This window comes from Mus musculus, chromosome X (genome assembly GCF_000001635.26).
Source record: "Mus musculus strain C57BL/6J chromosome X, GRCm38.p6 C57BL/6J".
Taxonomy (NCBI): domain Eukaryota; kingdom Metazoa; phylum Chordata; class Mammalia; order Rodentia; family Muridae; genus Mus; species Mus musculus.
The window spans coordinates 41,835,458-41,861,149 of NC_000086.7; the positions used below are offsets into that span (position 1 = coordinate 41,835,458).

Genomic DNA, 25,692 nt, shown 5'->3' on the forward strand with positions numbered 1-25,692 from the left:
TTTTACCTGGATTAATTTGAAGCTTGGAATAAGATACAAAAATAAAAATTATTGAAAACATCTTCCTTCTCCCTTACCCAAGCTTCATGTATTTTTCCTCAGTTTTCATTTGTACTTCCCTTCACTTCCTCCACACACCCCACCTCTACCTCTCTCCTGTTTTGATTGTTAGTAAGAAATGTTCTCTAAGAGTTCATGAGTTAAGGACTTGATCCCAATCTGATGGCACTATTTTGGAAGGTTCTTGAAACTTTAGGTGAAGTCTAGCTGAAGGAGGCAGGTCACAGAACGTTGTCTGTCTGTCTCTGTGTCTCTTTTGCTTTCTCTCTCATCACTCCCTCCACACCCTCCTTCCCGCACCTGTATCTCACACAAACACAGACAAACACACAGACAAGGAGGGAGGGAGGGAGGGAGGGAGGGAGGGAGGGAGGGAGGGAGGGAGGGAGGGAGGCAGGCAGGCAGGCAGGCAGGCAGGCAGGCAGGCAGGCAGGCAGGCAGGCATCCTCTTCGTTTCTTGCTGAAAAATCTGTTGCCCCACACACCCTTAAGCCTTGATGATCTACCTCACAGCACACCTAAAATATTTGATTATAATCAATCTACTAGTACTAATGTTTAACAAATCTATTTATCCAAAACCTAAGCACTGCCACTGGCCCAGAATAAACTTCAGCATTTACAAAGATGTACATAAATCTTACATATCAAATTCATATTCAAAAAGTATTTTTCCTGTATATGGGCATGGTGGCACTCAGGAGACAGAGGCAGGCAGGTGGGTCTCCTTGAGTTCAAGGCCAGCCTGGATCTCATTGTGAGTTCCAGGATGGCACATGGCTCTCTCTCTCTCTCTCTCTCTCTCTCTCTCTCTCTCTCTCTCTCTCTCTCTCTCTCTCTCTCTCTCTCTCTCTCCCTCCCCCCCCCCCGTGTGTGTGAGTCTTTAAGTTGAATCTATGTGTCTTTCAAAATAACAGTAATCTCAACATTTCAAAACCACCAGAAGTGCTTGAGTTATTGAAGTTCATTTCCATATAATTTACCTTTTGCCTGCCTTTAATTGATTGGCTACATACTGAAGAAGACCAGCAAGATCAATCGGGTATTTACGGAATACTGCACCACAGAAACTAGCCAGACCTACATGAAATCAAAAACAAAAATAGTTTATCAGACAAAAATATAGTAAGTATAATTTCATTAAATTCAATTTCTAAAGCAAAATGAGGTATGAATAATTTCTTAAAACATTTTTATTTTTATTTCATGTGTATACATTTTTGCCTACATGGACATATGTGTACCATGTTCATTACCAAGTGCCTAAGGAAGAGCTAGAAAAGGGTATTAGATCCCCTGAACAGGTGCTGCACATGACCATGAGCTGCCATGTGAGTGCTGGGAAACTGGGTCTTCTTGAAGAGCAGCCAGTGCTCTTAACCAGAGCCGTCTCTCCAGCCCTGTACATTTGACTGTACAATTGAATGGACTTTTACCACAGTAATAGGTAATACTTATTAAGCATACATAAGCAAGCACATTACATTGATTAATTATATCAATAACTGACTTAGGTTAGTATAAACCTACTGATGAGGTAAATTGGGGGAAAAAAGGGTCGCATGACTTGCTCCAAGGCACAATATAAACTAAAGCAGTGATTCAAACTATGCACCCTGACCAATTAGGACTCAACCACACAGAATACCAAGTAAACTCAAACAACTAAATGCCCACCCCTAAAAAGTTTTGAGTCATAAATTATTATTTATATCTAGGAACATACTACAGTTGTACAAAGCAAAAGAAACAGGTAATTTTGCTAGAAGCAGAATGCTTTTTTGTAGTATGTATGGGTGTCTTGCCTATATGAACATTTATGTAGCTTGTATATGCCTAGTGCCCACCAAGATCAGAAAAGGGTGTCAGATTCCCCAGAACTGGGGTTAAAAAGGGTTGAGTGACCACATAAGTTCTGGGACTAAAACCAGAGTCCTCTAGAAGACCAGTCAACGCTTTTAAATATTGAGCCCTCTTGCCAACCTTAGAAGACCAATTTTAACCAATAGTCCCTATTATTTCCTGGAAAGGAAGTGAAGACTAGAGGAAGATTATCTAATCATCTATAATACTTAAGTTATTTGCTAATTATGTAAATAATTAGACCAAACTTTAAGTTCTGACTTAAGGACCTTAAGTACAGTGGGAAATTCAGATTCATATACATTAGACAAGGAAAGAGTGTAATTTCTAAATAACAGTAAGTTAGAAAGAAAGTGAATGTCAGCTTCCAAATGTTTCCCCAAATTCTCCTATTTACATACTAACCCAGACCAATTGCACTAAACTTCCCAGATCAGATGATACTCAACAAGTCCAGGGTGGTATGGCCAGAGACAACTTCCTCAAATTCTATCATAGTAAAATAAAATAGTCTCTTCAGTAAAGAAAATTAGTAAGTACTTAATAAAATCTCCATACAGACCCAAGGTCTCTGACACTTTGCAGAACAAGCTTAGTGGCTAGATACTGTCAAGAGCTCTTGAGAAATAAGCACTTACAAGCCTGAAAGCATAGGCAGGTAAAGAAAGCCTGGCAGTTGCCACCTCCTTAGTCTCTACTAGTACTACCATCCTGAGAAAAGTGAAAGTACTTACTCTGAAGCCAGCTTGAGATGGTTGTGTCATCATGTTTCATTCTTTCCTTTTCTGGATTAGCTAAAGCTTCAATGATACAATCTTTCATACATTAAGAAAAAAAATACCAGAACATCAGTAATAAAGACCCTTAAACCCCCACATCTTCAGAGAGGAATGAAAATAGCTACCATATACTCATTATTTATCAACCCTCTTTCCCATCTCCTAACAAGTAACATTCCACCTGTATCAACATGCTTGATAAAGTGAGTGTCTCTCCCTTTATACAACACAAAGCACTAACATATGTGCATGCATACACATGCACACATACACAATTTCCTTTTCAATACTTTGGGCTGACAACAGATCAGCCAATTAGACCAACTTTAGATCATTACTAAAGAAAGTCAGAGAAAAATTAATCATTCAGCAATTAAATAAAGGGACACATGAAATCTATATTTTGCTCCACATGAAAGGATACAGGCCAAGACATCATAATTCAACGAAGTGAGGTATTTCAATGAATCTACTACAGGTGTTATTAAGTTATCGTATTTCTGGATTTGTGACAAGATCTGGAAGATCAAGAAAGAGTAAGTTGCATTAAATAAATAAAAAAACTTCTATGCTAAGTAAGGTTCATACTTCTCTAAAATTAGAAATAATAAAATTAAAGTGGTTCCAGCCAGGCAGACTTCAGCTCCAGCACTTGGGAAGCAGAAGCAGGAGAATTTCTGTGAGTTTGAGGCCAGCCTGGTCTATAGAGCGAGTTCAAGATCAACCAGGGATATACAGAGAAACCCTGTCTTGAAAACAAAGTTTCTCTGGTTTGCATCTATATAAAACATTTTACAAAAAAAAAATTACATTATCATTGCTATATAGAGTATTTTCCCAAGGCTACATTTTCTACCTAGGAAACGATTCCAAGAGGTCTAAACTTGTATTTTGTAATAGTAATGGCTAGTCCTGTTTTAAATGTTATTTAGAGTCTTTCTAAAATGGACTCTGTGCTTTCCCCCACCCCAGCCCCTGGGTACCTAATTTCTGTCTTTGTTGTTTGTTTGCTTTTCCAAGTGAAAGAGAAAACATGGGGTTTGGTAACTAGGAAAGTAGATAGGATATGGGAAGACTTGTGGGAGGGGAAATATGATCAAAATATACTGTATGAAAATTTCAACAATGATAATGTTAAAAAGAAGGTAACACTGCTAAAAGGGAATCAAAGTGAAATGGTATTCAAATGTTTAACAATAGTTCTGTTGTACATTACTAGAAAACAGATCAATTTGTGAAATACTGTATATGAAAAGTTTTGTTTTTACTATAAAGTGGTATTTCATCTGCTGTTTTCTAACATTTTAAATTTTACTTCATTTCCACCTGTACTGATATAAAGACAATCAAAAGGGAAATCTCTTAAAATAATATTAACTTCAAAACATACATAATCAAACAAAATTGTTGGATTGCTGTGGCTCAGCTTGCCAATTTGTCTTCCTGAAGGCTTCACATTTTCCTTGGTTAGACGCCTACAAAGGGAGAGAAATGCCAAGGCTCAGTATTAAGTACAATTACTCAGGATGCTGATAAGCTTTGCTGTACTATGTGGAAAACTCAAATACATCAAATGGATCCATGCAAACAACTGCATTTTCATCCACTCTGTAGCAAAAGGTGGACTCTCTTAGGGAATTTCAGAGTTTAAATGCTAGTTATCTACTAAGAGTAAAACTTATTTTACTGTATAAATACATGAAAACTTTTTAAAAAGATTCATACGTATTTTAGATTTACAAGGTTTCATTTATCAGTTCAGAAATTAGTTCTCTCATTTTCTTATTCAAGATACACAATTTTTAAAATCAATAAATTACATTTCTTTCATTTTTTTTATTTCTTCTGTGATCAGCATATGTTTTCTAAGATTCTAAAACTCTGTAACAGTGAACTGCTAAAGATTAACGTAAGTGTTTTGGGGATGGTTACATAACAGAGACTCTAAACAGCAGCAAGTGAACAAAGGAAAGAACATTTCTAAAAGGAATATACATCTAACAGCACTAAACATTAGAAATAAATAATGAAGTTCCATTTGTAATTCAAGGACTGCAACCATTTGTAAAGTAATAATATAACTATGTTCCGAAGCGTCTTGTGAGAATTAAAATGGTGTAATCATCAGCTGCTTCCCCTTCTGGTTTCCTAGAGCTCAGTTTCTCCTGTTCCCTGCTGATGGAGAAAAGAGACCATTGGTTTTACATCGGAAACCATAGCCACCTCGGCCTTCAACTTAGCACCACCCTTCCCTATTTCGAAGCGTGCACCAGGTGGCTCTCCTACTCGCCTCAGTCACACAAAACTGTACACGTTTTATTCTATTCCATTTCTCTTCACTACCCTGAAGCGAGAATAAGCAAAATTAAACAAATATTCTCCAGACAGTGTCCTACCTTCAAGCTACCAGAATGTCAGACATATAAAACACAATCAGTGAGCATTTGAAGAATGAATGACTTGAAAAATTATAAAATTATACAAATAATATCCTAAAATATTCCACTGTCAATGTAAAAAGTTGTAGTAAATTCATGAAGTTTGGTGCAACAGCTGAGCTACAGCTAAAATGTAACAAAAACCCAAGTATATTAAAAAAAATTCTACACATATTATTCTACACTAAATAAAAATATGCATTCATGTACGCATTCATTCATATTAATGCTTACTATGACAAAACACTAGGCATTAAGAACATAAAAATGAAGAGCAGTTCTTGCTCTCAAGCCTGGCCTAACTAAAGACACAAATTTAAAACCGTATTTTTAGAATTTCTGTTTTTACCTTGTCTGTTTGTCTGTCTGTTGCTTTTTCTGACCCAGTCTCGTCTCAGGTAGTAAAGACAGGGCCAGAGTCATCACCGCCTGCCTCAGCTTCCCAAGTACAAGGACTACAGAAGTACCTTACCATTCCTGACAAATTTGCTTTCTAAAAAGGTATCAAGTTTCAGAACAGCACTTATATTTAATCAATAACATTCAAAGTATAAATAGGGCTGGAGAGATGGCTCAGAGGTTAAGAGCACTGACTGCTCTTCCAAAGGTCCTGAGTTCAATTCCCAGAAACCACATGGTGGCTCACAACCATCTGTAATGAGATCTGACGCCCTCTTCTGGTGCATCTGAAGACAGCTACAGTGAATTTATGTATAATAATAAATAAATCTTTTTTTTAAAAAGTATAAATAATATATCTACATTGCCTTATATACACCCTTGGGAGGATAAATAAGAATGTAAATACTGGTTACTTTACTTTTCTTCTCTGGGAGAGAACTGAGTGTGTGAAGAACGGGACATACACCTTTTTAAAAACGTGTATACTTTATAAGAGCACAATGTGATGTTTTTAATCTATATAGGCATTATAGAATAAATCTGTCAAGCAAATTATGACTTTTTCATCTCAATACTTACTTTTTATTGTAATATGAATCTTTAAAAGGTAGTCTTCAGGAAATTTTGCAATAGGCATTATTATTGTTGACTATGGTCACCACAAAGTATAATATGTAAGTAAAATTTATTTCTTAAATCTAAGTAAAATCTTGCATCCTTTGATCAACATTTCTCCTTTCCTTCAAATCCCTCTTTTCCCCAATAATTCTCCTACTAGTGTCCTTTTTCACTTTAAAAAAAGCAAATTAGGCCAACCTGGTCTACAGAGTGAGTTCCAGGACAGCCAGGGCTACACAGAGAAACCCTGTCTTGAAAAACCGGACAATAAAAAATAAAACAAGAGCTGGGTGTTAGTGGTGCATGCCTTTAATCCCAGTACTTGGGAGGCAGAGGCAGGCGGATTTCTGAGTTTGAGGCCAGCCTGGTCTACAGAGTGAGTTCCAGGACAGCCAGGGCTACACAGAGAAACCCTGTCTTGAAAAACCGGACAATAAAAAATAAAACAAGAGCTGGGTGTTAGTGGTGCATGCCTTTAATCCCAGTACTTGGGAGGCAGAGGCAGGCGGATTTCTGAGTTTGAGGCCAGCCTGGTCTACAGAGTGAGTTCCAGGACAACCAGGGATACACAGAGAAACCCTGTGTCGAAAAACCAAAAAAATAAAAATAAAAAATAAAAATAAAAACAAACAAACAAAAAAGGAAATTCTGTCATTCACAACATGGACAAAACTGGAGAACACCGTGGTACCTGAACTAAGCTGGGAATAGAAAGAACTGCTATATAATGACATTTATATGTAGAATCAGTATATTCATTCATCTGCTGATTTTATATACTTACAAAAAGGAACACTATCATAGTAATGTGCACAAGTGGAATGCTAGCATAATTTGCCTAAAGTGTACTGGTGGCACAAATCAACTTTGTTTGTCAGTATGTCCTGTGGAGGCTTCGGAGAGCTGGCACTCATGCACACTTTCTAAGATGAATCACCAGATGGAGAAGGAAAGGCAAGATAAGGGAAAATTTGTACAAATAAAGGAAGCAAAAAACACATACAAAGGAAGTAAGGCTAAGGAGAGCATGGTGTATTTCAGGAAACAAGTAAGTTCAGTAGAGCTTAAAGTGTCATCATTAGGAAGGAAATGAGGTAGGCTATACAGTAGGAAAGATCAAGGAGTATCTCTCACAGCACCATGCCATAAAGCCAAAACAAAAAACAAAAGGTGGGGAGATTTTGAAATAAGAAAATAATTCAAGTTACTATACTATTCCAGATAAAAGAATTAAGGTTGTGCTTACAGAGTAAAGAGAATCAAGAAAATTAGTATTAAGTATTATTTTTAAAAAGCATTCAACTCAGCGCCTAGCACAAATAGTGTATGTGTGCATATATGAATGACCTGATCATATGTATATGCAGATATATAGACAAAACCTGATCTGACTTCCACAAGTCAGAGGGATGGCTGTAAATTCAGGGCTGGAGAGATGGTTCAGCAGTTAAAAGCACTGACTGCTCTTCCAGAGATTCTGAGTTCAAATCCCAGCAACCACATGGTGGCTCACAACCATCTGTAATGGGATCTGATACCCTCTTCTGGTGTGTCTGAAGAGAGCAACAGTTTACTCACATAACATAAAATTAATAAATAAATCTAAGTAAATAAATAAGAAGTCTGCCAAGTGCTAACTATGATCGTCCAGTGTGCTTTAAAAAAAAAAAAAAAAAAAAAAAAACGATACTGTATCTATAGGCTTCTGAAGCTAAAACTTTCTTGGGTTCATCAAACTGAATAGCCTCTCCAGCAATAATTTCTTCCCCTATTAACTTAATTAGATATTTCATTCTGTCTATTGTCACACCTCATTATAAGCCAAACTATGACCATGTTCATGCCTGTTTTCCCAATAGCCAATGTCCAAAGACAATGTCACTGGGCAAACACAGTATCACTTCAAACTATTATACTTAGTGAAACCAAAGAAAATGTAACTTTAATTAGAATAACTGTAAATGGATTTATAAAATGTTGGACAACTGACAAAATCCTTGTTGAAAACAAATAGAAGAGTTTTTAGTATCTAGACTAATAATTGCATGAAATATACAATTTTCATAAGCTTCAAATAACTTTATAAGAAAGCGGCATGACTATCAATCTTGTGAGCAGAGTTTGATTCCTGGGACAAACATGAAGTAGAGAGAGCCCATCCCCACCACTCTGACCTCCATGCGCATACTATAGCGTGCACACACCTACTCCTATCCCCCATACACTTATATAAACCTAAAAATTATAAAAATAAAACATAAAAAACTCATTCTAACTGCAATATGTAATCAACTATACCTCTAAGTATTTATAATCTTTCTCAAAACTGGCAGTCTAAACAAAATAGCTGAAAGACAGTAAATTATATCCAGACATATTTGAGGTAAGTATGAAAAAAATTAAACTTACTTCATGATATACTTGGCTCTGTCTATTGTTTGAGCTTTAACTTTTACTAAAAGTGGGTGACCATTATAAGTTTCATTCTTCCACTGACCATATAGTCGATATCTTTAAGAAAATGAGATGAAAATTTAGAAAATATTAAATGCTTAGAAGTTAATATACTAGAATTAATTGGAGTGAACAATCTGAATAAGTATTTACCTATGCTGATAGGGAAATGTCTTAAACATTCCCCACAGCTCCTCAGACATGCAAGCATTGCAGTCCATCAAAGAAAGAGATGGAAGTAATACCTGGTCAGTAATGCTAAGCAAACAGCTAAGGATAACTTCCTAAAAAGAAAACAAAAAAATTATTTCATTAGGTTTATTTCAATACACCCAAAATAGAGATGCCTTAAAAGAATTATCATTTTTAAATCATACACACACACACACACACACACACACACACTCCTCACCCTATCATTGCCTTTTCTTTACCTAAGATAGCAAATGAAGTAAAAGAAGCAGAGAAGGTAACTAGGCAATGAGAGGCTTAACCTTTTTACACATGGAATTTTCAAAAAGAGGATATTAATCTTCAAAGAAAATGTTCAATGAGTTGCCAAATGCTGTACTGAGCATGTAAAGTATAAAATAACTATTTCTAAGGGTAGCTAAGTCTTGTTCACAGTAAAATATTTGGCATGCTATATCCTGACAAACACACCCATTATTTAATTTTTTTCAGTCTCTTACCGTTTTCTCTTTATCTTCCTGTTTGCTTCCATCAGACTGAAACTAAAATTTAAAACAATAATATGTTAGAAAGTTGATCACTGCCTTAGTTTATAATCTGAAAAAAGTTATATATTACTTAGTTGTTTGCCTTTTACAGACATGTATATTTCAAATAACTTATCACTAAATATAAGTATTTCAAATTTCCATGTATATTTTTAACCTCTAAATTTAAAATTCCATAAATTTCAAGTATAAATCCAGGGAAGGGTGTTATTCCTGCATGTGTGTGTGCGCGTGTGTGTATTTGTTTGAGAAAGAGAGGGGGGAGGGAGAAGGGAAGGGAGGAGAGAGAGACAGAGACACACACACAAACACAGGGGGGCGGGAAGGGTATCTCATGTAGTCCTGGCTGGTTTCCAAATCTAGTCCAGGTTGACCTTGAACTTAGTCTTGGATTACAAATGTGTGCCACCACTGAAAGTCAAGCCGGGGGCTTGATTCACTAGGCAAGCATTCTGTCAGCTGATCTACATCTCTAACCCTAAGTTATCAATTTTAAGTGCCAATTTTTTTCTCCTTATAAACCAAAGCTTCCTAAAACTCCTATTAATAAATAAACTTAATGAAACTGTAACCATCCTGGTCATTTAGTTCTAATGTATTTTCAATCCAAGTCCTTCTCAACCTCCTTAATGCTGCAACTCTTCCTTGGATTGTAGTGACCCCCAACCATAAAATGATTTTTGTTGCTACTCCATAACTGTAATTTTGCTACTAAGTGGTATCAAAGTTCCTAAGACCATTGGAAATATGTATTTTCCAATGGCCATGGCCCAGATAACTGATGTTTTGCAAAAAATCAATAAAATAAAATAAAATACTAATGTAACCAAAAGTCAAAACTATGGAAATGAACTTTAGTTGCATTATAATTCAACCTTACCAAAGCACTCAACAAAAAGTAAGTCCAAAATATTCAGGACACTGCTGACAAAGAAAAATCACATCCTGGGTCTGTACTATCCCAATGCAGGCTGAACCTTGAAGTGACTTGTTTGACAACACTGTGTAGTCACTTAACAACAATACTCTGAAAGGTAAGCAAAGTGGCTCACTCCTTTAATCTCAGCACTTGGAAGGCAGACCTCTGATAGACTGACATCAGCCTTGTCTGTACATAGTGAGTTCCAAGGCAGCTAGAGCTACACAGAGGATCTTTGTCTCAAACAAACAAACAAAGTTAGTGGTGCCTATACGTGTATATGTGTATAAAGGTAGAAAACCAAAAGTACAAAGAACTGATATCTAAGGACAATCTAGACATGAAGGAAAGGCCTAGTTCAATACTCATGCATGGGAAGGAGACAGCTAGGACGCAACCACACACATTCTGTATGCTTCTGAGTAGGTTATTAAGGCATCTAAGTGCTTCATTTTACCTAACAATTAATTCGAGATGCATAACAACATATTTTCTTTTTCTAATTGGCAGGTTCAAGAAAATATGGTTCTTTTACAGCTACAGCTGAGTCAACATGTATTCTGACAGCAAATAAGGAATTCAATTATAGAAGAGTGGCCTGGAAGAAAAAAAAATGTAACAGCTATTGTTTGTTGCTGTTTTCTTTGTGATAAAGAACTGGTAATTCAGGTAACATATAATGTATAACAGGGGGCAGAAATGGGACAAACTAGGCTTTGTTGTGTATTACCATTTAAGGCAGTTAGGCTACCCCTTTTCCTACTATACCAGGATTTAAACGAGCCAAATTTTCACAGTAACTTACTTAGCTGTTTTGCTTTCCTGAGTAACTCAAGTGAGTTGCAAATGTCCATAATATTTCATAAGCAAAAGAGATTTGTTTTAATATGGAAAAGAAAACAAAGCTCCCTAGAAGAACAGTAAACCTTACTATCAAACACTGACGACAACAAGGATTAAACAGAAATAATCAGGGGGGCATGCCAATCAAAAAGCAAATTTTTAAAGATAAACATATTCTGCAGCATTTATAGCTTCTTTTTCTTTTAGTTTACTTCATTTTTAGGTCAGGGGTAACATAGACTGCTCAATGCCACCATGAACACCACACTCAAAAAGGAGAGAGACACATGGAAGTAGGTCCAAGGGGTCGTTGTTTACCAAGTGCCATGCACTGACCTTTTGAACAGAAAGAAGACACAGTTCCCTCCCATCTTTGAGGTGACAACTCTGAAGTACTTTCAGCATTTGAATTTTAAATTTAAGTAAAACAGCACTTAGCTATGTTTACAAAGGCCATCATCAAAATGAACTAAGAGGTTCCAATATCACTCTAGAAAGGCAGTGCGGATGATGGCACTATACAACAATATTCAGCACCAAAAATTAATAGTGATAGGTATTTCATCAAGACAGTCTTGAGAGAGTTGGGAAATAAAGAAGGAATTATAGACAATACTAAACAAACAGCTTCTTATGACTAATGAACTAATTCAGTGCCTTTAACCCACGAATATTTCAAATGCTGCTTAAGACTATACAGTACCTCTGAGGAAAAAAACACTTAAGATTTTTGACTAAAATGTCTGTAAAAAATTATGGTACTATTTTTACTTGCATATTCTTTATACTAAGTACCAAATTATTAAGTATTTCGTAGGTATGGTATATTAGATTTAAAACTACCTCAAATATGCCTCAAAACTATTCTATGAAAAACATTTTTGCTAGAGAGGATCCAAAGCAGGTCCCATTAAAATCCTTCTGCACTGACCTAGAGAGATGGTATAACAGTTAAAAAAGTACTGACTGTTCTTCTAGAGGACCCCAGGTCTGATTCCCAGCATCCATGAGGCAGCTAGCTATAACTCCTGTTACAGTTACTATCTATAACTTCAATTCCAGGGAATCCAACGCCTACTTCTGGCCTCTGCAGACATTGCACACATATGCTACATAGACATAAGTGGAGCCAAAACACCCACACACATAAATCCAGACTTTTTAAAATAATCAAGTAAAAGTAAAATAAAATAATTTAGAAATTCTGAGGGAAGTGGCATATGTCTGGAATCCAGTGATCTAGAGGAACGAGAATTTTGAGTTCAAAACAAGCCCAGGCTAATTATCAAGATAAAATAAGAATAATTTGGAGTTTAAAAATCTAACTTGCTCTGTCCCTTCCCCATCTCTCTGACTCTCTTCTCTCCGAGCCCTTTCTCCCTCCTCCACTTCCTCTCCCCCACTCCATATGTTCCTGGCAGGCCCCCCTCCCCCATCCTTCACTGTCCCTTCTCTTTCTTGCCTCTACTCCCTTCTCAACGCCCCTTCCCATGCTCCTAAATAAATTTTATTCTATACTAAAAGATATACCTAACTCGATGGGGGTGGAGACAAAAAAAAAAAAAAAAAAACTAACTCATATAGAAAGAGAGTTACAGGAATGGTGATGACACCGGGAAATTCTTTCACATTTTTCCAGCACTAGATATGGCTACATTTAAATAGTTTCCATCATAAACAAAAAATAACATGTGCATATAACTTTTGAACAAATTATGGCTTAACCATTAAATCTATTTAAAGAAACGCACTCTTACATTTTCGTTTGGATTTCCTAGGCATGTAATCCTAAGAAGCAGCAATAGAAAACTGGCCATGTGGATTAAAAAGGTTCAATACCACAACAGGTTCCGAGTCTCTAGAAATGTGTTTAAGACAATCGATTCTTGTCTTTCATTGGCTGAAATCTGAGCAGAGGTCCTATGAGATGGCGTATTGTGAAAACGCCTGCAAACAGAGCTAATGACTTGACATTGATTCCCCAGAACCCGCAGAGTGGAAGGAAAGAACAGACCCCGAGATCAGGTATTCTCTGATCTACACATGTGCTCTGTGGTATGTAAATGTATACATACATGCACAGGCATACACACAGCATAAGTATATTTTTTAAAAAGCTGAGGAAATGGACTATGATAATAGTTCCCTGGCAATTCCTACCTTATGTGTATAGCACTGGATCCCAGGAATAATCAGTGAGGAAATCAGATCTCATGCTAACTATAACTACTTGATGGAACAAAATAGTATATGACAGCATTTGCTATGTCCTGAGCTTTAAAAAACAACAAAAACAAACAAACAAACAAACAAAACACAGCTTCTCACAGGTCAGCAGTATCACAAATATTTTCAAATGTTACTTCAGTTCTTTACATTTGGAATTGTTCTTTCTTGAAATTAACTTCAAAGATTGTTGTCCCAAAACAAGTACTTGAAGGCTGGAGCAATGGCTCAGCAGTTAAGAGCACTTGCTGCTCTTGCAGAGGGTCTAGGTTCAATTTCTAGCATCTACACAGTGGCTCACAATTCATTAGAACTCCAGTTCCAGGGGATCTGATATCATCTCTGGCTTTTCGGGCACCTGAGCACACGCAGTGCCAGCACGTACGCACATACACAGGCACACATGCACACACATGCAAGCACCCATACTCAAATCTACAAACTTATTTATTGGAAGATGTAGCAAGGGTTAAAAATATTATCTACCTTTTTCTTATATGGAAATGTACGTTTAGGAAGGATATAATTGACTTTGTACCTGAAGTCCCACTCTTAGTAAAACAAGTCTCCTAAAAACTAAGTTACACACCATTCATATAGAATTGCCATTTGCCTATTGGTACTTAGTATCTGAACCTAGGAAGTATAGCTAAGGTTAAAACTGCTACATAATAGCAGAAGATAGCCTACTCGGCCATTACTGGGAAGAGAGGCCCCTTGGTCTTGCAAACTTTATATGCCTCAGTACAGGGGAATACCAGGGCCAAGAAGTGGGAGTGGGTGGGTCGAAAGTATGGGGGACTTTTGGGATAGCATTTGAAATGTAAATGAAGAAAATACCTAATAAAAAATTAATAGATTTAAAAAAAAACCTGCTACATAAGCTTCCTATCCTGGTTGCCATCAGAGAGCAGCAGCCAAAGCCCTCCCCCGAACCCATTCCCTATCCCATCCCTCTAGCAAGCCCATTGCTTCAACAACGGCCACAACATACTGAAGAACATCAGCAAATCGAGGTACAGCACACCAAGTTCATGTGGGACATGATCCAGGAAGTGTACGGCTTCACAACTGACAAGTGGCTCAAGGAGATGTTCAAGGTGTTCAAGAACAAGCACTACCTCAAGTTCATCAAGAAAAGGGTGGGCTAGCACATCTGCACCAAGGGAAAGGAAGAAGAGCTGAACTACTTGCTGGCAGCCATGAAGACATACTTGGTTGTAGCCAAGAAGGACTGATGCCCCCACCCTGCTCCCCTCCTCAATAACCTTAATGCTGAACAAAAATGGTACATAAAGTTTGGTTTGTAATCCAGTCTCTAAATATATCTGAACACTGTCACATGAAGGAAATGAGGTGAGCTTCAAACCAACTATTATAAATGACAATGTAAATATAAATATTTCAGTAGTTCTCCCTGATCAGGATCATTGAAAAGCGGAACTGTTTTACATTAAATTTGCTCTCTTCATGTGTAGTTGTGTACATTTCAGCACTTTTGAGGCAAAGGATTCACATCTCCATGAGTTCAAGACCAACCTGGTCTCTAAGCTCCAGGACAGCCAGGGATATACAGTGAAATGCTGCCTCACCAAAATAAATAAAACATAAACAAAAAAGGAAAAAAGAGAACAAACAAACAAAAAACTTGGGGAGAGATGACTCAGTAGTTAAGAGTATTAGCTGCTCTAACAAAGGACCTGGGTTCAAATCCCAGGACATATGGTACCTCACAAACATCTTTAATACTGGTAGCAAGAGATCCAATCTCTTCTTCTGGCCTCTGTGAGCACTGCATAAACATGATGCATAGAGATGCATGCAGGCAAAACACCCAAAAGTATACAAAAATAAAATCTCAAAATGACAAAAAAAAAACAAACAGAACTTGGTCTCTAACTCTGAGTTTGTATAAAATTATTACAACAGCAAAAATACAGTAGGAGGTACAACAAATGGTATCAACAACAAGCATCTATTTGAAGATAAGTATCAACTTGGAAATAACTATAATGAAAGGTTTAGTTGTTTTTAAAATATTCTTGGGCTGGTGAAGTGGCTTATTAGGTAGAGGTGTTTGTCATCAAAGCTGATAATCTTGGTTTAATCCATGGTTTAACCTACATAGTGGAAGGAGAGAACTAACTCCCACGAGTTTTCCTCTGACCTCCATACAGTCCTGTGGCATACACGCTTATGCACACACAAACACAAAATAAATGTCATAAAAAGTCTGTTTCTTCAGAAAGGAAGTAAAGAACATGGGGCAGGGGGCAAACAGGAAGAAGGGTATCTACCTCAAGATCCAGCTATACCACCTTTAGGCACATACTCAAAGGACTCTTCATCCTACTGCAGAGACATTTGCTCAACCATGTTCACTGTTGCTCTATTCATAATAGCAAAAAAAAAAACAGAAACAACTTCCATTTCCTTCAACAAATTAGTAGACAAAGAATATATGGTACACTTACACAATGGAGTATTAATCAGCCATTAAAAATAAAATAATAAATTCTAGAGGTAAATGGGTAGAAAAGAGTCATCCTGAGGGAGGTATCCCACACCCAGAAAGACAAATATGGTATGTATCCACTTATATGTGGCTATTAGCTGTTAAGTCAATGGTAACCAAGCTGCAATCTATAGAACCACAGAGGTTGGGTATAGAGGAACGGATTTGGGACAGACAGCTCTCACTAGGAAATAGAAATAGAACAGATAATTATGGATGAATGGGGGGAGCTAAAAAAAAAAAGGATCAACTCAGGATGGGAGGGGGAATGAGGGAAGGAATATGGGGAGAAACAGCTAAAATTAAGGGTCATTTGAGAGGCAGTATAGAACCCTAATACAGTAGAAGCTTTGTAAAATATGTACATATTTGGGGGTAATCTAAATGAAATAGCCAAATAATGAAGTAGACAGAGTCACAAACGGCCATTTCTTGCCAAATGAACTTCCAGTGCTGGGACTGGGTTACATCCAATTGTCCTTTAGGGTCCCATAAAAATCCCCAAATGACCCAGGCTGTTGTCAAAGAATATAGGTTGTTCTCCACAAATCGACAGTAAGCCCTCACTGCTAAAAGAAATATCTACACAACTCACTCAACATGGAGAAGTCAAACTAGTACCTAAATAGAGCCTTCACCTCTACATTTTAGTGTCTTTAGTACAAGAATATAATCTGTACACTACCAAAAGAAAAACAACCACCATCCCAGTCACAAAACTTTGGGTATACAACAGTGTCCTGCATGTAAGATACGCTAGTACAATGGAACCCATACCCAACACTGCTTGGGTGATGAAGAACCAGAGACTAGATAGATAGTTCAGAGACTTGGGGGAAAACCAAATACTACTGGGCTTTTATTAAAAAAAAAAAAAAAGCAATAAAAATGACTCCTAATAGCTATACTCTGCTATCCTCAACGGCCTTTTCGGCCATCATCAGAGATGCTTCTTCCTGCAATGGATGGGAACAGAGACAGAGTCCCACAGTCACACATTATACACAGAGTGGGAGAGCTTAGAATACTCAGTGCTAAAAGCAATGCCTATAACAAATCCCTCCCCTCAAGGCTCAGGAAACCCTGCAGAAGAAGAGGCAAAAGGAGTGTAAGACACAGAGGGGATGCAAGACACCATGAAAACAAGGCCCTCTAAATCAACATATCAATGCTCATATGAACTCAGAGAGACTGAAACAGCATGTATGGGTCTGCTCCAAGTCCTTTGCAGATATATTATCACTTCTACTTTAGTGTTTTATGAGATTCCTGAGAGTACAAGTGAGTGTGTCTCTTTCATGTGCCTTCTCTTGGGCTCTTTCCTTCTGTTTGTTTGGTCTAATACTTATGTGTAGTTTTTGTTTTATCACATTTTATTCTGTATTACTAGTGTCCCGTAGAAGCCTTTTGTTTTCTAATGAGAGAAAGAGGCAGATGTGAATGGGAGGGGGCTGAGGGGGGATTAGGAGGAGAATCAGGGAAACCCCAATCACGATATATTGTGTGAGGGAAAAAATCTATAATTTCAATGAACAGGAAAAAAAACAGAAACAAATTGTTTTTAAAATACTATAATAAACCTCCTTCTTTGTATGCTAATAAAAATGAATACATAAATATTTGCTTCTATATGAATAACTCCTCTGACCGGTTCACACGCAATGTCCAATTAGAACTATTTTCTGCCCTTGAATTTTGGAAATAAACAAGACTGAGTGGATATATGTGCTACAGGTGTTTTTCAGCTTTTTTTTTTTTTTTTTTGGCTTCCTAAGGAAGCTTATCATGAAAGGCAATAGAAACATATGCTGCTAACAGGAAAAGAGCCATCAGCACTCCATGAACTGCCGTGCATTCTTTGGGAATCTCAGCATTCTCACTCAAGAAGCCTGATACCGAGGAACCTTTCATGAAGTACGGTACACTCGGGGGTTTCTCTGTTCATAGAGGTTTTGTCTTCACACAGTATGTTAAGGACAGAAATGCCCAGGATGCTGGAGCAGAAAGTATAGTAGTGGCTCTTGGTACATATTTTAGATTAATAGTCACTGCCACCCCCTCTAATCACAAAAAGGAGGATCAAATATACTTACTATATTAGAAGAACAATCTGGTCTTTGGACCAGCAGCATCAATATTACCAGGGAACATGTTAGAAATGCAAATTTTCACCTTCTAGCCCAGGCCAATTGATCAGAAACTGAAGTTAGGGGTCACAATCTGCATTTTAGTAAGCCCCCAACTGATAATAAGGACACATGCTCCACTATGTTCATAGCAGCCTTATTTATAATAGCCAGAAGCTGGGAAAAAAACAGATGTCCCTCAACAGAAGAATGGATACAGAAAATGTGGTACATGTACACAATGGAGTACTACTCAGCTATTAAAAACAATGGATTTATGAAATTCTTAGGCAAATGGATGGATCTGGAGGATATCATCCTGAGTATGTAACCCAATCACAAAAGAACACACATGATATGCACTCACTGATAAGTGGATATTAGCCCAGAAACTTAGAATACCCAAGATACAATTTGCAAAACACAAGAAATTCAAGAAGGAAGACCAACATGTGGATACTTCATTCCTCCTTAGAACAGCGAACAAAATACCCATGGAAGGAGTTACAGAGACAAAGTTTGGAGCGGAGACGAAAGGATGGACCATCCAGAGACTGCCCCACTCGGGGATCTATCCCATAATCAGCCACCAAACGCAGACACTATTGCATATGCCAGAAAGATTTTGATGAAAGGACCCTGACTGGCAAATACAGAAGTGGATGCTCATTGTCAGCTATTGGATGGATCTCAGGGCCCCCAATGGAGGAGCTAGAGAAAGTACCCAAGGAGCTGAAGGGGCCTGCAACCCTATAGGTGGAACAACAATATGAACTAACCAGTGGCCCCAGAGCTCGTGTCTCTAGCTGCATATGTAGCAGAAGATGGTGGGAAGAGAGGCCCCTAGGTCTTGCAAACTTTATATGCCCCAGTACAAGGGAACGCCAGGGCCAAGAAGTGGGAGTGGCTGGGTAAGGGAGCAGGGTGAGGGGAGGGTATAGGGGACTTTCAGGATAGTATTTGAAATGTAAATGAAGAAAATATCTAATAAAAATTGAAAAAAAGAGAAAATAATCTACCAGCTAATAAGTATTGAAAGCCAAGTCAAATATTTCAGGTATCATATAAGATTCATAACAAGAGCTGTTTTTAGTTTTTCCATACAGCTAGTATTGTCTAAGATTAAAAATGTAATCACCAAACAATATATGTATATAGGTGCTCATACATGTTTCTAAATATTGTTTTGTAGTTCTGTTTTATAACTAAAAAGAAATTATGAATTCTTTGCAGCTTGAAAGCATTGGGTTGAGGAAAATTTTCATGGGAGTACAAAACGAAAAATTTCAAAGTAAATATTAATAAACTGAAATTATTAAGATGTAATTTTTCCTTTTAAAAAGGTGTTTGTTTATTATCTTTAGTTGTATGAGTCTGTGTGGGGGTATGTGCATATAAGGGATGTTTAAGATGTCACAGAGATAGTTCAATAGTCTCTACTCTTCCAGAGGAGAGGAGTTTGGTTCACAACCACCTGTAACTACAGCTCCAAGGGATCTCTCCTGGCACCTGTGCCCACTTGCACAAACCTCCTACTACCCCACCCCCCACCCCCCCACACACACACATACACGTAATTTTATAAAAGACAGTTTAAAACTGAAACATCAAACCAGACTGAAAGACTTTTTCAAAAACTAACTATATGGTCAAGGCCTTAGAAATAACAATATACAAAGACATATAAAAAAGATAGTCATATCAAAAATGGACAAGATATGAACAAACGTCACTAAAAATAATTATAAGTAGCAAATAAACATATGAAAAGATACTCAACATCATTAGTCATTAGCATGACAAGAAATAGACCCACAATAAGATACCACAACTCATTAAGATAACAAAAATTTAAGTATTACAATACCATGTGTCAGTGAGGGTGTAGAGCATCTAGAAGTCTCAAATAATTGTTCTCAAAAATATAAAATACTATAAACATTGCCAACACTGTCAAACAGTTTTTACAATCTTTTTTTCTGTTTTAAGAGAGTGTTTAACTATGTAGGCTTGGCTGGCCTGACCACAAACTCATAACTCGCATTAGAGACCTGACTGCATCTGCCTCCTGAGTCCTGAGCTTAAAAGTATGTATCACAACATCCAACAATTTTGCAGTTATACTTATGTATTTCACTAATCAATCCCACTTCTGACAACACAAAAACATGCCTCCCAAAAGTATAGCTAGCTACTCACAGAAATAACCTAAATATTCATCACCTGACAAATGTATCAAGGACTCTATGTTTCCATATAGTGCGATATTATTACTCAGCAAAGGACTACTAACACATGCAATAACTTGAATGAGTCTAAAACCATGAAGTGAAAGAAATCAGAAGAGTGAACATATAATTCTATTTATATGAGATCATAGAAAAAGCAAAATTATAGTGACAGAAAGCAGCAACACAGGGGAAAGTGACAGAAGTGGCAGAAGTTAACAGCAAGTATGATGAAAATAGTCTAGTAATTATTTATGGTGATTATGGCAATGGGTATAAACTAGAGAGAGAGAGACAGACAGACAGACAGACAGACAGATAGACAGACAGACAGACAATTTATCAGAAGTTGAAAATTAAGCATCTAAGGCTGGAGATGTTCTAGCAAATGAACATTCTACACCACAGACTTTTGAAATAGTCTAAGTGGTTACAAATGAGGTAGCACCACTACTGGTACTATTCAATTTCTTGGTTTAATTTAGGTGGTAGACACATGAGTGTTTAGTTTTAAAAAGGTCACTGAACTGTATATTCAGCATTTATATATTTTTCTGTCACATAATTAATTCCAATAAAAACTTTACTTATAAAGAAAAATGAGCTGGAATCATAGCTCCAAAGTAGAGCACATACAAACACACAATGCCCCAAGCTCAATCCTTATTCCCAAAATACGTAAAGAATACAATAATAATCCTGCACTGTTTGAAGTTGGAAAGCATCCAAACATTTAATAATGACTCAAAACTGCATGAAAGAAAATCCATAGAAGACAGGTAAGGGAAAAGAAGAGTAAGCACAAGTGCAAGTTACAATGGAAATCAAGCAAAGAGTTTCTCAAGGGAGGTACTTGAATCGTATACCTAGATCTGGGGTTTTGATACATAGACATAATCACCATTGAGACACAAAGGGCTTTCCATAAATGAGTTTACTCAACACAACTTTCCTTAACTCATGTTTACTTTTTGCTTGTTTGTTTCTAGAAATACTCAGGAAAACATATTCACAACATTTCATTTCAATTTTTAATTTTCTACTAGGAAGAAAAACCTTACTGACCTCCTTCATAAATGACTTGCCTATGCGCACGACTTTTGCAAATAAAATGGGATCATGTGAGAGGTGAGGACCAAGGTAACAGAACATATTGAATACATCCCTCCTCAAATCTTCAAAGCTCTCTACTTGCTTCGGTGCTCTCTTGTTTTGCAAAGCGCTAACCGGTGAGCCCTTAGCACCTTTAGGAACACCAACTCTATTTAAAAAAAAAGCAAGATTTAGAAATCTATGCACTATATATATATAAGTCTCCAATATAAGACACAATCATTTTCTTGTTCATATTTGCTTTAACTATTCTAATCATCACTCACTTTATTACAGTAAATAATTCTCAGCTGGCAAAACACAAAAATAAATTCAGTAAGCATGAAAGCAAAACTCAAAAAGACAATGGTTCAAACTAGCAACATAAAGGAACTCTTGGTGTAGATCTCAAGTAACATTGAATATGAGTTTAAGTTAAGCTTGACCAACACAGAGCCTGCGGTTATAGGAATGGAGAATACGGCATGGACATCAGATGTATGACAAGATGAAATCAAACATGTCTCAATCTAGGATCTACTGTTTTCCTATACTGAGTATGAGGAAGCAGTAGCAGGCAAGCTAACCATCCAATCCAAGTTGTCCTAGTAGAAAGGACAGCATGCCCAGAGGTTTCTCATGTAGAGTAAGTAGAGGTCTTACTTTAAGTCTCAGGGCTCTATCTTTGAGAAGAGGCCTGCACTGTCTACACCCTAGGTTACAATGAAAGCAGCAGCTACACACAAGTCAAGAAGGTTGTGGCTTTTGAAGCAGGCTCTAATCTATGAAGTTCAAGCCACAGCTGCTGCTAATGCTGCTCCTAAGCACTCTACAAATAGGCTGATGTCAACAGGACTAGTTGACACATTCAGGATAAAAGGAATTAAACTAGTAATTTCCCCCAAAAGGCAGCCTGTCAGAATGGTAATGTCTTCAGTCAGAACCATTAACACCAGAATAGAAAAATGGGAATAGGGAACTAAGGCTAATTTTTAAAGGGGAAACTTTCTGCTTCCCAAGAAGAAAGGCAAAATCAGAAGAAAGGTATTTTCACTCTCAATAATGCAAACAGGCTCCAGAAACTTAACTTGGAGTTTTCATATTTTGCAGCACACATTCTAGAAGACTGGGAAATTAGGACAGAAGTCATGCACACATGACTGACATACCCTGTGAATAGTTCTTATGTTTTGAAAAAATATAGTAACAGATACTAGATTTAAAGATCAAAGATAGTAATACACAACTCTTTTTAGTAACCTGAAACTATTTGTATCTTAATGCTTAGTGTAGAATAACAAACCTTCGGTAGAGAGGCTCAACGGTTATGTGAATGAGCTTGCAAATAGCAAGAGCTATTAGTTTATGTGAAGCTGCATAGTATGGAGGCATCTGATCCATGATGTTCTGTGCATGCTGCCAATCACCAACTTTTAACAAAGCTTCCAACAAACCCAGCTTTTGGTTGTCCGGTGGCTAAAAATGAACAAACATGACAATGATGTTTGGAATACAGATATTTCTCTTTAAAACTTGACCTAAGTATCATAATACTGTACATCAAAAAAAGTTAGGAAACTTAACAGTAATTGCCTGAAATTTCAGTGACTTGAAAAACAAAATATGATCTTTTGGGCATTTGTTTTATTGTCTTGTTGTTGTTGCATTTTCCCATTTAGAACATACATATGCATTATAATTTATAAATATGAAATTAAGTTGGACTTAATGCTATACCATACAAGAGACACTAGAATTCATTCATCTTTGAGAATCCCTTTAGGATTAAAAAGAAAGTATATAAACAGAAAAATAAAATCAATATTTTGTGATTTTTTTTTTCTTTTATTTTGAAATTCATAAGAAAAAGAGTTTTCTTTATGAAGGTATCATTCATATTAAAGTTCAAATGAATAATACCTAAATCAAATTGCACATAATCAAAATTAAGAGAACATACTCCATAAGGTGATTAACCATGAGAAATGAAAGGTCATAATTCTAAACAAGGTAAGTCTTGCTGGCCTGAGGGATGTACCTTCTCAACTTTCTCATCATCTTTGTCCTTTTCTTTGTCTCGTTCATCAAGTTTTTCAGAAGACAGCACAACCATTGTGAGTTTTCTTACAATTTGCTTAGCTTCCACAATTTCTCGTTTGTATTCATCCATAATACAATTATCAGCAGGAAGGAGCTAAAAATAGATCATTAAAATTTCATAAGTTAATACAAGAAGCTTGCATATATAAAATGCAGAATATTGCTCAATTAGTACATCTATAAATAAGAAGGCTAGTTTATTCATATATATGAATTCTTTCTAAATAAGTTTGCCTTATTGCCCAATAATTTTAAAAGGTGAATACCTGAGTTTTACATACATTTTAAAGTCACATAGCAACAAATATTTTTTTATCTTTAGTATTTTAAAAGCTCTAAATTCATACTACAGAGTTGTTTACCATTGAATTTATAAATATACCTAAAATATATACCTACTCCATTGAAAACACCAGGAGGAGGGGTGCTCTGCAGTAAAGCAAAGTTTGTCCAGCAAACTACACCCCATATTTGACCTCTAATACCACCAAAATAAAAAGTACATATTTTACCTTTAAAAGCCAAACTTCAAACGAAACAAAGTACTGCATATATGTCAAAAGAATAGATTTAAATGTTCTAATTTTCAATTATAAAAACTATTAATAAGTTGGTATCTCATAAATCACAAACTAATTTCTAATCAGTATCAATTCCATCGTTGAGGGTTGATTATCTCAGATCTAGCTACCTTGTCCAAGTGGAGGATTGTTACTATAAGCATTTCAAAATAATAAACCTGACACAAACAAAAACACAGCCAAAAAGATTTTTAAGTGACTTAGGCACCACAGTGAGCTATAATAGGAATGTTTTAACCCCTGTAAAATGCACAATCTATTCAAATAGCTAAGGCTAATATAAACAACCAGTAAACATTAGAGGTAAAAGCTGTACAGCAATGATTACCTACCTAGAAGTTTCTAGACAGTCCCCTATTTCCTACAAGTTTCATATAAAAATAAAAAAGCCTAAAACGACATTGTTTAGTGCTTGACCTTTCTCCCCATGAGCTAAGCACTGGCAATGATTTAAAAAAGAGCTATATATCCAATCTTGAAACCTGTAAGGGTGACTAAGAGGAAGTTACCTTCCATTGTTTATCAAAGAAGAAAATCTACTCTATTTTTGATTTAGACAAGGCAATAATATATAATGCCTTCAAAAATAATACCTGGAAGTCTAGAGCCAGCAGTGAGGTGCTTACCCTCTTCCTTACCCCTGGGATGCATAAGAAAAACTCTTAACAAAGCACTTGACTTACATGCACATAAAGATCATCTAGATCAATGAGATTAAATTGCAGGAGGACTGCTGCAACTCTGTATAAAGACGATGGCGTCTCACCACTTGGTTCCTAAAAGAGGAAGAATTCCTTAAGGTATAGAGTAAAATTAAAATCTTACCTTTTCTCTACCATTCATCAATAAAATTAAGTAATACACTTCAATATTCTTCATTATAAAATCAAAGATCTGAACAGTGGGACAAAGACTTTTGCCAGCATCCCAAAACATCTTCAGATAAGTACAAGAAAACAGTTTTGAGACTAAGCATCTTTTACAATGCATAAGAATATTCCATTTGCATCCCCTTCATCTTTTTGTTGTGATATTGTACTAGCTAGCACTTCGAGTACTGTATTGAATAGATATAGGAGAGTGGACATTCTTGTCTTGTCCCTGATCTCAGTGGGATTGCTTCAAGTATGTCTCCATTTAATTTGATATTGGCTATTGGTTTGCAGTAAATTGCTTTTATTATGTTTAGGTATGGGCCTTGAATTCCTGATCTCTCCAACACTTTTAATTTCAAGGGGTGTTGTATTTTGTCAAATGCTTTTTCCGCATCTAAGGAGATGATCATGTGATTTTTTTTTTTAGTTTGTTTATATAGTGGATTATATCCACTATATAAACTATGAAAATGTTAATGGATTTTCATATATTAAACCAACCTTGCATCCCTGGGATGACATCCTGAGTTTTGCAGGCAAATGGATGGAACTAGAAAATACCATCCTGACTGAGGTAACTCTGACCCAAAAGGATATGCATGGTATATACTCACTAGTAAGTGGATATCATGGGGGTGGGTGGGTATGGGGGACTTTTGGTATAGCATTGGAAATGTAAATGAGCTAAATACCTAATAAAAAATGGAAAAAAAATAAGTGGATATCAGAGAAAAAAAAAGGTACAGATTTCCTACAACACTGAAATAAAACGTCTGTAAGTACAGGTAGCCACACTTGGTATGTGTAATATAACCATAACCAAACTACGTTGT

At 36.6% G+C, this 25,692-nt stretch overlaps 1 protein-coding gene across 4 annotated transcripts in view; it reads right to left on the reverse strand.

Moving 5' to 3' along the window:
• Thoc2 (THO complex 2) overlaps positions 1 to 25,692 on the reverse strand; it is a 116,946-nt gene that overhangs the window by 40,466 nt on the left and 50,788 nt on the right. For all 4 annotated transcript variants that reach the window (XR_001782751.2, XR_003953012.1, XM_006541503.4 and 1 more), the window contains exons 9-19: positions 24,668 to 24,760; positions 23,342 to 23,497; positions 22,607 to 22,779; positions 21,277 to 21,472; positions 9,307 to 9,348; positions 8,768 to 8,898; positions 8,570 to 8,671; positions 4,093 to 4,177; positions 3,127 to 3,220; positions 2,658 to 2,738; positions 1,044 to 1,140 (exon numbers count right to left, since the gene is read on the reverse strand). Coding sequence is in view for 2 of the 4 variants with exons in the window: in XM_006541503.4 (XP_006541566.1) it covers positions 1,044 to 1,140; positions 2,658 to 2,738; positions 3,127 to 3,220; positions 4,093 to 4,177; positions 8,570 to 8,671; positions 8,768 to 8,898; positions 9,307 to 9,348; positions 21,277 to 21,472; positions 22,607 to 22,779; positions 23,342 to 23,497; positions 24,668 to 24,760 (1,250 nt within the window). In the remaining 2 variants the exon portion in view is untranslated. The remainder of the gene's footprint in view (positions 1 to 1,043; positions 1,141 to 2,657; positions 2,739 to 3,126; positions 3,221 to 4,092; positions 4,178 to 8,569; positions 8,672 to 8,767; positions 8,899 to 9,306; positions 9,349 to 21,276; positions 21,473 to 22,606; positions 22,780 to 23,341; positions 23,498 to 24,667; positions 24,761 to 25,692) is intronic.